This window comes from Elephas maximus, chromosome 18 (genome assembly GCF_024166365.1).
Source record: "Elephas maximus indicus isolate mEleMax1 chromosome 18, mEleMax1 primary haplotype, whole genome shotgun sequence".
Taxonomy (NCBI): domain Eukaryota; kingdom Metazoa; phylum Chordata; class Mammalia; order Proboscidea; family Elephantidae; genus Elephas; species Elephas maximus.
The window spans coordinates 10,966,235-10,979,253 of record NC_064836.1 but is presented as its reverse complement, the minus strand read 5'-3'; the positions used below and the strand labels follow the sequence as shown (position 1 = coordinate 10,979,253).

Sequence of the window (13,019 nt, the reverse complement as noted above, 5' to 3'; positions counted from 1 at the left end):
AATATTTCCAGTTCCCTTTATTGCTCCTCCTCTGAGGTGGTTCCCAGCTGCTTCCCCACCTCCCTCCAACATGTCTGTATCAGTATACACTCTAGTTTGTTAATGTCCCCTTGAGATTAAGGCAGTAGTCCAAATGAAACCATTATCAACCACTGAGTCAGTCTGCACTGCCTAACAATATATTCACCGAGGGTTATTAGAGAAAAGTTATGCGTGACGATAGGTAATCCACATTATAAAATGCGACCATAAGTACATTCTTGGGAATGAGGTTGGTAGAGAAGAAAGTTCTCAAGCAAAAATCTTTATCTTTCCGAGGGGATCGTTTCCAGAGGCTGGTCTTCTTCTCTTTGGGGAAGACCAAACTAGGCAATCCAATTTGAACCTCTGAACTAGGACAAGCCATTCTGATTTTAACAATCCCAAAACTGACTTACCTCACAGGGTTGTTGTGAGGATCAGTGATGAGATATACGAACAAATCTACAGCGATATATAAATGCACGGCGTTGCCACCATCACTGAGGCAGGAGGTGTCAGTCACCCGCAGACACGTTCAGCGCTCCCCGCCCCCAGCACAGGCCCCACCGCCTTCACCTCCGAATCCCCACAGCTCAGAGCAGCTTGGCGCGAGGCACTGAGCGGCTGCGCACAGCGCGCGCTCGGATTCGAATGCTGCGTGAGCGGAAACCGGGCTCGAAGCGTTGACCAATAGGCGGCTGCGTTCCTCTTCCGGGATTGCTGCGGACCAATCGCAACCCTCACGGGGCGGGAGGCGGAGCGACGCCAACCGACCCCGGTCGCGCAAGCGCGGGGTCCGCGGTGGTGCCCGCGAGGTTGTGGCGTGAGGCCCATCAACGCAGGTAGGAGAGAAGTTCCCGGTTCTCTGGCGGAGAGCGCGCGCTCCGGAGGAGGTCACTGCAGGTCTTGGGGAAAGGAGTCCTAGTTCTTTCTAATACGGGAGTCTCCTACTTTTCTGAAAGGAGAGCCTCAGAAAAGCCGCTGCTGACCGGAGGTTCTTGCAGTCAAATCGTGGTCAGAACTCCCCCATCCGTCCTCGTGCCGGGAGGAGATGGACGTTTCTGTGGGGACAGATGTTTTCATCCTCCTCAGTATATACCTAGGAGTGAAATCTCTGGGTCATATGATAATTCTGTGCTTAACTTTTTGAAGAACCGCCAAACTTTACCGCAACAGCTACATCAAGTCATAAATTCTAGGGATTCAAGGTAAACGAGATGATAAAGTCACTGAGTTTCAGGTGGTTTTACAGCAATAATAATAATAAAAAAAAAAGAATAGATAATTGATATATTAATAATTGTAAATGTCCTAAGCACACCAGTTAAATTAGATCAGTTTAGCTAGATTAGAACACAGGGTTTTTAAAGTGCAGGTATGTACAAGAGGCACATCTGAAGTTCAAAGATACAGAAAGGTTGAAGATAAAAGGATAGAAAATGGTATCTCAGGCAAATACGAACCAGAAGAAAGTTGGGATAGCTTTAATATGAAAAATACTCTAAAGAACAAGGATTACTAGAGAACAGAGGGTTCTCTAATAATAATAAAAGCTATAATTTGCTAGGAATATGTAAAAATTCTAAACTTGTATGTATCTAAAAGTCCACGCTAAAACATACAAGGCAAAACTTGACAAAACTACATTTATGAATATGTTAAACTTTATAAAACAAGACTCAACAAATTCCAAAGGATATAAAACAGTGTTCTCTAACCACATGTTAAAAATCAATAGCAAATATAACTGTAAAACCTCTACATGTTTGAAAATGAAGAAACCTGTTTCTAAATAACTGATGTATCAAAGAAGAAATAATGGAAAATTAGAAAATACTGAGAACTAAAGAATATTCTGCATATCAAAACTGTGCTTATGGTAAGATTCACCTGTAATTCTTTATCATTTCAACCACAAATCTAATTTCTTTAAATATCACAGTATTATTCCAGTTTTTTATTTATTCTTGAGTCAATTTTGGAAAGTTAAAATTTTCCAGGAATTTATTCCATCCAGTTTTAAATTTGTAAAAAGTTACCTTTTTAATCTCTGCAGCATCTGTGATTATGCTTCCATTTTCATTTCATTTCCACACGTACATGAAAACTTAATTTATGACAATATCAGCAGGGAAAGGATTGACTTTTCAATAAATGGTGCTAGGACAATTGGTTATTCATATAGGGGAAATTTTAAATTGGACCCTTAGCACATACATACACAAAAATCAATTCCCAGTGGATTAAAGACATACATGTAAAAGGCAGAAGTATAAAATGTTGAAAAGAATAATGTAGGGAAATATCTTTTAAGTTTGAGGGTGAGGAAAACTTAATACACAAAAAGTGCAAATATAAAGGAAAAGATTTAAAAATTTCTTACGTTGTATATATTCATCAAAAGACACCAGAAGTGGAAAGACAAGCCACACTGGGAGATGATGTTGACCACATATCAGAGGATTCATATACTTTGGCAGTAGCCAGAGGAAAACCGAGAGTTCACAGGGGTGTCAAGCGGATATGTGCGGTGGGTGTTTGCTGCAGATGAGAGAGACTTTGAGCATATTTGAATGTTGATGGGTAAGAAGGAAAGATTGAAAATACTGAGAGAAGTGGAATAATTGAAGGAGTGGGATCCCTGAAGAGTAGGGAGGGTGTGGAATCCACAATACCTGCAGAGAACCTCAGATATTTAAGCACTAACTTACAATTATCTCAGAAGCGGAGCCCCTGGTGTTGACTCTTTGCTCTCCTTGTAAAGCATCTGTAGACTTCCTCACAAAGATATTATTTTGCAAATTCCTTAACTGTGCCAGGCATGCTGAGCATACAGTGGTGAGCAAAATCAGACCCAGGCCCTGTCCTCATGATTTTATGATTTATCAGTGGAAACAGACATTAATTTAAAAATCTTTAGTGTTTGCATTGTTTATAGAACTTTCTTGCATTTCTTATTCTTTATGTTTGAAATTTATTTGCTTAGTAAATACTAAGTTCTGAAGAAGGAAATGGAGAAAACTCAGACTCCGTTGTCAGAATAGGGATTAATAAGAGGAGCCTTTTTTGTCTTTCGCTCAGTTGAAGTCAAATGCTGAAAGCTCCACAGTAACAACTGCAGACTACTTCACGATTGCCTCTTTTCTCCCCCAGTGAGTCCCAGCCAGCTCTTAGTGTCGAGTGGTGAACTGTGTGTGGTTCCCTCTGCTTGGAGATGATGCAGAGAGCTACACGTCTGAAGAGGGAGCTGAACCTGTTAGCCACAGAGCCACCCCCAGGCATCACATGTTGGCAAGAGAAGGACCAGATGGATGATCTTCGAGCTCGTGCGTATCACCACATAATGTCTGTGATGAGTCAGAACTCTACTGAATTTTGTGCAGAAATTCAACATTTGTATATTTTTCTAAAGTGGGGAGCAGTTGCACAAAGTGTCTAACCATCTTTCTATCCTAATTTGTTTGCATTCATAAAAGGTTTGCTTGACATTTCTTATTTCTCTGGCCTTTTATTATACCTTTTGCTGATTTATAGCCAAGATTTGGGCATCAGCTCTGAAGCAATGGTTAGACTAGAGTTCACCATCTCAAATGTTTGAATCTAGCCCAGGCAGGAAGTGTAAGTGGTTAGAATACTGCAGTCCAAATAAAACCAATCTGCAGGCTGTCTTCAGTGTGTTGCCAGCATTTTACAACTTCTGTTTTGGGTATTCTGTATGTCCTAGCTGTGACACCATCAACTTTTTAGGTACATCAGCATTGTGGTGCATTGCATGAGGACTTGTTAACACCCTAAGAGAGCATTACTGGCCTAGACCCAGTTTCTTTGTTAGGACCAGAGACCTCATTAGGTCCATGTGGTGTGATGATTCAAGTCATCTGATTCCCTTTTAACTTTTTCTTTTCTTTTAAGAAATACTAGGTGGAGCCAACACACCTTATGCAAAAGGTGTGTTCAAGCTGGAAGTTATCATTCCTGAGAGGTTAGTGTGAATTTGATTCTAAACCTACAGAGTGAAGTGCAGTTATTGGAAGAGAGAGCAATGTAGTAGATAGAGCATTAAATCTTGGGGTTAAAGGACCTGGATTTTAATCCTCGGTTTTATCATGACTTAGTGTGACCTTAGGTCCCTGGGTGACTCAAATGGTTCCCGCCCAACTACTAACCTAAAGGTTGGCAGTTCGAACCCACTCAGCAGTGCCACAAAAGAAAAACCAGGCGATCTGTTTCCATAATGATTACAGCCAAGAAAACCCTATGGAACAGTTCTACTCTGTACACATGGGGTCGTCATGAGTCAGAATGGACTCAACAACAACGGGTTTGGTTTGGTTTTTTAATGTGACCTTGGACAAGTTATTTTATCTCTAGAGTTCAGTTTCCTTCTCAAAAATAATGGGCTAGATCACATCTAAGGCCCCTTTTTAATTTGAGTCTTCTGTAAGTCTTTCATCAAGTGAGTTGTAGTTGTGGTAGTTTTGTGTACAGTGGGGAGTTATGCACCAGGTTAGATCCAGGCCAAACTTGTTAAGGCCCTGAGAAAGTTAGCTTAATCATGTAGTACATCAGGTCTGAAGATCAACTGGAACTTCCCTGGGTTTGTTTCTCAATAAAGAGACGTAATAACCAAATGTAATATATAAATCTTGACTGGATCCTGGTTTGAAAAACCCAGCTGTAAAGGACATTTTGGGGACAATTGAGGAAATATAAATATGGACTGAATAGATGATATTGGGGAATTATTTTAAATTTTCATAGGTATAATAATAGTAGTTAGGTAGTAGATTGTCTTGATTCTTAGGAGATACCTGCTGAAGTGTTTAGTGGGTGAAATGGCTTGAAGCCATATGGGTGTTAATATTAAATTGATGTATTTAATACTATGGTTTCAGCTTTTCTAATTGTTTGAAATTTTTTCATAAGGAAAAGTTGGAGGGAGGGAAGGTTTGCCTCCCAAAGGCTGTCTTCCTGATTTTTTTTTTCTATAATAACAGAATTATTTATTTTTCATGTTAGTGACCAGGAGGCTGTTTATAATGTATTAAGAACCAGCATTATAATGAAAATATGTCCATTGTCTGTGCTTTCAAAGGTACCCATTTGAACCTCCTAAGATCCGATTTCTGACTCCAATCTACCATCCAAACATTGATTCTGCTGGAAGGATTTGTCTAGATGTCCTCAAATTGCCACCAAAAGTGAGTGGTGGGTAAAAGGTTGACTCTACAGCATTCTTTTGTCCTCATCTGTAAAACCTGAAATAGAGTATCACATTCTTAGTAATACAGAAACAACTGCCTGTCTGTGTATAGGGTGCTTGGAGACCATCCCTCAACATTGCAACTGTGTTGACTTCAATTCAGCTGCTTATGTCAGAACCCAACCCCGATGACCCACTCATGGCTGACATAGTAAGTGTTCCCTACAGTACATACCTAATCTCCCCATCCACTGGCTGTCTATGGCTGCAGCAGCTGGAGCTTACCATTACAAATTATTGTTCTCTCCATTGACTCTTTTCTTTAATTTCATCTCAGTCCTCAGAATATAAATATAATAAGCCAGTCTTCCTCGAGAATGCCAGGCGGTGGACGGAGAAGCATGCAAGACAGAAACAGAAGGTATAATGTTTATGCAGCTCTGCTTTTGCTACTGTTGCCAGACCCTCGAGTGTGTCTATCTATATAGGTGTAATGGTTATTAAATTTGCTAGATTTGCATTGTACCCTAGAATGGCTAGTTCTTTTCTCTTGTTGCAATCTTCTAAAAAATTATTCAGCAAAAAAGCCTAGTAGCTCAGCCAACTGATTTTTCCTAACAGTTATCATCTGTTGACAACACTAGAGGGCAGGCAACATCTGGTTAATTTTTTTTATACTTCTCGGGGGTAGCAGGGATAGAAGGGAGGTGACTCAGATTCTTTTTTCTAAATTTTTTAACACGAAAACCCAAACAACCCATTGCCATTGTGTCGATTCCGACTCATAGCGACCCCATAGGGCACAGTAGAACTGCCCCATAGTGTTTCCAAGGAGCGCCTGGTAGATTAAAACTGCTGACCTTTTGGTTAGCAGCTGTAGCTCTTAACCACCACTCCACCAGGGCTTCCTTTTAACACCAAGAAGGGACTATATTTGGAGGAGTGCAGGGGAAGAGGGGTACAGGGCAGGAGGGGAAAACTGACATTTCTTATGGAGCCATTCAAAATGCAGATTGCAGACATGGAGATTATCACATCCTGGTTCTCGCTGTGTTACCATATCCTTCAAATTAAGTAGCAGTTCTGTTTTACTTATGAAGAGACATAAAAACTTAAAACATGCAAGATTGAAGAAGATACTTTTGTAAAGAATATTACATTTAAGAGGTAACAAAGAAGCCCTTGGAAAATACAGAGCTTCCTTTTTCATCATCCTGGCAATTGTTCACCCTATCTGCTCTTTCTAAGGCTGACGAGGAAGAGATGCTGGACAATCTACCAGAGGCCAGTGACCCGGAGGCACACAACGCTACACAGAAAAGGAAAGCCGGGCAACTGGGAGGGATGGAAAAGAAATTTCACCCAGATGTTTAGGGGGTTTCTCTTGCTATTACTTAATATATCTTCGTTCTCTGCCAAGGTGGTCTAATTTGCCTACCTTTCTTGAACGTCTTTCTTAGTATTTGATGACACAGTCTTTGTATCCTGTAAAACAAACCCTGTATATTTATGTATTCTGCACTACAGTGATTCACTGAGTATTATCTGTTATTTATCTTGTACATACGTATTTTAAAACCTCTTGACCTGAAAAATAAATAACCATTAAATGTTGACTATGTGTTTATCCCGAATGTGTGTTTGCAAGGGAACTGGCCAGATAGTTCTATAATCAGAACGTTAAAATATTTGGAATTGTTGTCCTTTATTTTGCCAACTTACTGCCATCACTAGGGACACTGAATGTTTGACATAGATGTAAAGCTGCTGTTAGAAACAGTTCCATTACCACTAGGCTCTCAGGGATTCTGGGTTTTCAGGAATCTTAGTCCAGTGTGGGAATAAAAGCAATGTGCTCCCCCCCCACCCTTTTTTTTTTTTGCAGCTTTCGTTTTGTGATTTACATAGCTGGCCACAGTTACTGTGGTATGATTTTCATCCATTCAGCAAATATTTATTTGAACACCTACTACATCCCAAGCATTCTGCTAGTGTTGTAGAATATAATGGTGAGCGAAATCAGACATGAGATTAACCCAATAATCACACAAACTTAAAATGGGGATTATTACAATTCCTTTCTCTCCCTAGCTTCATTTCATGACAAGTACTGCTCTTAACTAGGTGCCAAACTGGAATCCCTACACATGATCTTATAATTACTTGACTTGTCTTTATTATTCCGTTTAGATGACAGAGATAACAGATTTGAGCAGAAATCGGCTGCAATGGGAAGAAATTGCCCGTGCCAAGTGAAAGACTTTGAGGAATGTAGCTATTAGGACTGCCTAGACAGAGGGGTAAAGACTGTGATGTCCTTGTCCGTATCCCAGCGGAGCAATGATTTCATGCTAGGCTAGGTACCAGGGACATAAAATGCATCTCTGAATATGCAGTTTCCATTCATCCACCTGCGAATTACTTTGTGCCCTTCACTCAGTGGCAGCCTCCCATATGGTTTGTGTGGTGGTGAACTTGTGCAAAGAAGAGGGCAAGATAAGTGTAAATTTATTTAACCGATTAGTGACAGGTAATGGCATATACCAAAAATACAAATTTCATTTGTCTTCCCCAATTTATAAATTTCTAATATCTACAGATTTTTTTTAAGTTTTTCTTGAAATTGTGGTAAAAAATATACATCAAAACATTTCCCAATTCGATAATTTTTACATGTAATGTTCAGTGATGTTGATTACATTCTTCATGTTGTGCAGCCTTTATAACTGTGCTCTTCTGAATCATTCCACCACCATAACAGAAACTCTGTGCCCCCTAAGCAATAACTTCGCCTCCCCCCATCCTCCCACCTCTGGTAACCACTAATGAGCTTTGGCTTCTATTTGTCTATTTCATATATAAGTGAGATCATACCGTGTTTGCCTTTTGCGACTGACATATTTCACTCAGCAAAATATTTTCAAGGTTAGTCCATGTTGTGGCGCGTATCAGGCCTTCACTTATCTTTATGGCTGAGTAATGTCCTATTGTCTGTATACACCACATGTTATCTGGTCATCTGTAGATGGACATTTTGGTGGTTTCCACCTCTTGAGTGTATACCTAGGATTGGGATTGCTGGGGCGTGTGGTAGTTCTACATGTAACTTTTTGAGAAATTGTTATCACCAGTGGGTGAGGGTTCCAATTTCTCTACATCCTTGCCAGCACCTTTTTTTTTTTTTTAATCATAGCCATTCTAGTGGGGATGAGGTGTTTATTTTGTTTTTTTAATTTTTTGTTGTTGAAAATACAACAGAACATACACTAATTCAACAATTTCTACATGTAAAATTCAGTGACATTGATTACATTATTCAAGTTGTACGACCATTCTCGCCCTCCTTTTTCTGAGTTGTTCCTCCGCCATTAACATTAACTCACTGCCCCCTAAGCTTCCTATCTAAAACCTTTCTAGTTGCAGTTATCAGTTTGATCCCACGTAGATAGTTCTTTAAAAGAGCACAACACTCAAACCAGAAAACTTCTACAGAATTCTTGAACTCCCTTCTCAATTACTGTTCTCTTTTTAAAGCCCAGGAATTACTTAACTTGTCTCATACTCATGCGTACTTAAGTCACATTTGGGGTGTCTAGATACTATTAGTATATCAGTTAGGATGCTTTCAGTGAGTCAAATACAAATCAAACGTGGTAATAAAGGAAGTTCTTTGCCTTACTAAATGGCAAGTCCAGGGGGTAAGCAGGCATCTGAGTTGGTCGATTTAAAGGCTCAACAACATGGTAAAAATCTCTATCTCTTTACCTGCCATCCGTAGTATCAGTTTTCTCTTAGGCTGTTTGTTCCTTAAGCTGCTTGCCCTCCAGCAACAGTGAGGGCACATCCAGCAGGCCAAAGGCTTCTGTTTCCCGGGGAGCAAAAGATCTGCGATTGGACCACCCAGAAGCCAATCGCTGGCCAGGAAAATGCTGCGTGCTGACTGGTCTGGGTTAATCCCAGATGTGAAGTGAAAGATGGATTTAGAGAAGAACTAGGAAAGGAGCACTTCAGTTCCTCCCTCTACAGGCCAAAGCCACCTACACATCTTAGCCATCACCAAGCCTGGTCAGCTGGACCAGCCGCCCCTGCCTCCACATGTAGCACACCAGTTCAAACTGCCGCAACCTCTCACCTGCGCTGTAGTCACAGCCTGTCTTGTCTCCTCGCCTCCACCCTTGACCGTTTACAGACCCTGCTTCCCACAGTGCAAGAATAATCTTTTAACGATGTAAACCAAATTTTGCTCCCCTTCTTAAAACCCTCCAAGTGGCTTTTGCAATTAGGAAAAAAAAAAAATCCAATCCTTCCCTGGCTCATAAGACCCTGCACAATCTGGCCCCTGCTTGCTTTACCTGACTGTCCTCATTGCATTCTCTCTCCCCTCTGCCCAGTATACACCACCCTCCAGCCACACTGGCCTATTCTTAATCTCTTGAAGGCACCAAGCTCACTCCTGCTTCAGGGCTTTCACATTTGCTATTTCCTCCACATCCTACGTTTTCCATAATGCCTCCCCATTTTGACCTCAAAGTCCTTGTCTGTCCCATCTAAAGGAGCACCCAGAACCCCAGTCACTCTGGCCCGTAGCACGTTACCCTGATTCCTTTTCTTCATGGCACTGTACCTACCTGGAAATATGTTCATTTGTGTCTGTGTTTATTGTCTGACTGCCAGGGATATATTGGCTACGTGGAACTTCTCTGTAATCTCAAGACATACCAGAGCCAAAAGTTATAAGAATTTACCCATCCATCTCCCTTTTTTAGCAAGTACAGAGGATGTACTCATTAAATCAGAGAACAGAAACGACGTGCCTGAGGATTAGAAGAGCCCAGGCTTCTACTCCCAGCCCAGGGAAAGATGGAGAAGGTTTAAAAGCATGGACCCTGGGGTCAAGGAGACCAGTTCCAGCCCCGCCACGTGTGACCTTAGTTCACTTCTCAATCTTTCTATCCTTCAATTTTCTCCCCCATAAAATATAATGATAATACCTAACTCCTGAGGTTGTTGTGAGGGTTGATGCAATGGTGCTTATAAAGCCCCCAGTGCAGGCCGGGCATGATGCTAACATTGAATACTTAGCAGGGGACTGGTGGATGGAGACAGGAGTCCAACCATTGGTGAACCCCAAAGAGCTGCTGTTGCCCACTTGCCAGTCTGTTGTTATGATGACAAGCAAGCTGAGAGAAATTTCTCAACTTCAATCCTGTAATTGAGAGATGACATCCATGACTGATCATATAAACGTTTCAGATTCCAAGCTCCCCTCTCCTGCTGCCCCCAGTCTCCCTCTCAGCCTCCCCCACAAAGTTATCTAAATAAGAACAGATTTTACCACCCACCTTGTGGGCAGTCTCTGAGCTAAGGTTGGGGACTAGCTATTTATCCTTCAGCTGCTGAGGGAATTCAACACATACAAATAAAGCTCCTTCTCCAGCTCGAGTGTGTATTTTTCCATCAGCATGTGGCCCCCCTGCCCAGGTTGTCCTGTTTAGGTTGGGGCAGCCTGAGGGAGGAATGAACAGGGAAGGGACATGGGGCTGTGATTTCAGAACCTGCTCCCAGGCTGGCTGGCTGCAGGGCAGCTTGGAGTCCTGAACTGCGGAGGGCCGCCAGAGCTCTGGGTGAAGCCACGAGAGGCTGGGACAGTGGAGCAGAAACAATCCCACTTTCTCCTTGCCTCTTGGCAAGTCGCCCCTGCCTCCTGCCATGGCCCCCAGAGAGTGCCCATCCCTCTCTCCAACTCTCAGCTTATATCAGGGATGACAGGTCATCCGGAGTGTAGCTCCTATCCCACTCTACCCCCCACCCTCAGTCCAGGGCTGCCCCCCTTTGTGTGCTTGTTTTCTCTGCTCATCTTTTCTCCTCACCCCACATCCCACTAGATCGTGTCTCCTTCCTTCTATTGCCTTCCTCCTCTGACCAGGACCCTGCAAGACCCTGTGCTTCAAGAAAGGGTCTTCTCTGACGGTTCCTTCCCCACAAAACCCCGTCAGAGGCAACTTCCTCTAGTGAGGGGATAAGTTTTTAGTCTCTAGGTTCTCTCTAGACCTGGGAGTTAGGTTTGAGGAGCCGTCTGACCACCAGGTAAGGGAGTGGTGCCCTCTGAGGGACTGTCCAGCTTTCCCTCTGCTGGTGGCTCACCATTTACCTCTGAATGTGACCAGGGAGGCTCCTTTGGCATGGCTCTGGGGTCCCCCCTCCTCCATACTACCAGTGGGTTCCCCAGAGAATCCCACAGTCTTCTGGCCAAGCTTTCAACTCCATTCTCAGGAACGCCTCCTCTGGATACCCTTCTTTTTCATTCCCAGTGTTCAAGACCAAGCAGGAAGACAAGTGAGAGCCCCCAGACAGTTCTCTCATTTTTAGAGTTGGGAATAATAATAATAGCAGTTGACATTTCTCAGGTACTTACTATGTTCCAGGCACTAAACTAAGCTTTTTACATGAAAAATCCATCTTAATAACCTTCGGAGTTTAGATATTATTATTATCCCCATTTTACAGATGATGAAACTGAGACCCAGTGCAGGTAAATAAAACTGAAAAGGACAGCTGCCTGTTAATGGCAGATTGGAATTTAAACCCAGGCCTATCTGACTCCAGAGCCAGATTTGACAACGGTATGGATAGTATTCCAATATTTACACATCAGTCGCCCCAGAAGTAGCTGTAGGATAGTGGGCAAGTTCCTCCCCTTCTGTGGGCCTTAGTTTCCTTGTCTATAGAATGAGGAGGCAGTTTAATGCTCTCTAAGCTTTCTCCCAGTGCTGACCTTAGCATTTCTGCAATTCTGAAACTATCTGTGAGATCTGAGGGCAGAGGGTGGAGCGTGCAGACCTCAAGTTTAGCAATGAAGTAAATAAGGTTGGTCTCAGTCACATTCTCACCTATGCTTTCCATCTCCCCGCCCCAGCATTCTCTTGCCCTAGGTTTCCCTCACCTAGGCCCCCCATCTCCACCTGATAGCCTATCCTGACCATCCTTCTTGCCATCGAAATTGCCATTCAATAACTGCCCTTCTTCCACACTAACAGTTGATAATTGGCCAGTGGGTTTACTTGTGGGCCATGGGAAAGGGGTGATGCAGAGAGGGGGTTATTAAAGAAGCCTTTCTAGGCTCTTCTTTCTGCAAGTGTCAGAAGTTTAACAACCTCACTTGAGCAAACAAATTACTGGCTCACAAACAAAAGTTGAAATGTACCTTCAGACATGTCTAGGTGCCCAAAAAACCACCTTTCCAATCTGCCAGGCACTTCTTGGAAATTCTGTGGGGCAATTTTACTCTGTCCTATAGGGTCACTATGAGTCAGAATCGACTCGACGGCAGCCGGTCTAGGTACAGGTGCTCAAATAATGCCATCGGGATTAATTTTTCTCTGAATGGCAAGCCAGTCACTGGCAGCTCTAAATCCTGCCTGTCCAGCAACTCCAGGTGAGAGTCTTTCTATTCTATTAGCTCCATTAAGGCTCCAGGGTTGGGTCTCATTAACCTGTTACCCCGAGTTGATTCCGACTCATGTTGACCCCCATGTGTTACAGAGGAAAATTGCTCCATGGGGTTTTCTTAGCTGTAAGTTTTACGGAAGCAGATCTCCAGGCCTTTCTTCCCTAGCACTGGGTGGGTTTGAACTGCCAAGCTTTAGGTTAGTAGCCAAGTGCAAACTGTTTGCACCATCCAGGAACCTTGGACCAATCACTGTGGTCAGGAGAATAATAGAGTATGCTGACAAGGTTTGGGTCACATGCCCACCTCTGGAACCTGGAGTGGAGTCAACCTGCCTTAACCATGTGT

The 13,019-nt window shown here is 42.7% G+C and overlaps 1 protein-coding gene across 2 annotated transcripts; it reads left to right on the top strand.

Moving 5' to 3' along the window:
• Positions 1-782: 782 nt before the first annotated feature.
• Positions 783-6,818, top strand: UBE2T (ubiquitin conjugating enzyme E2 T). 2 transcript variants are annotated; one of them, XM_049858298.1, is made up of 7 exons: positions 783-863; positions 3,175-3,347; positions 3,934-4,003; positions 5,117-5,222; positions 5,337-5,435; positions 5,562-5,645; positions 6,473-6,818. In XM_049858298.1, the coding sequence occupies exons 2-7, from the start codon at positions 3,236-3,238 to the stop codon at positions 6,596-6,598; spliced, it is 597 nt and encodes a 198-aa protein (XP_049714255.1). In that variant the 5' UTR covers positions 783-863; positions 3,175-3,235; the 3' UTR covers positions 6,599-6,818. The 2 variants fall into 2 exon arrangements, with proteins under 2 accessions (XP_049714255.1, XP_049714256.1); XM_049858299.1 differs by lacking the exon at positions 783-863 and adding an exon at positions 874-1,229.
• Positions 6,819-13,019: the final 6,201 nt, after the last annotated feature.

Coding starts and splice junctions, on each gene's coding strand:
- UBE2T (XM_049858298.1), top strand. CDS start 3,236: ATGATGCAGAGAGCTACACGTCTGAAGAGGGAGCTGAACCTGTTAGCC. Junction 3,348..3,933: donor GATGGATGATCTTCGAGCTC/GTGCGTATCACC, acceptor TTTTCTTTTAAG/AAATACTAGGTGGAGCCAAC. Junction 5,223..5,336: donor TCCTCAAATTGCCACCAAAA/GTGAGTGGTGGG, acceptor GTCTGTGTATAG/GGTGCTTGGAGACCATCCCT.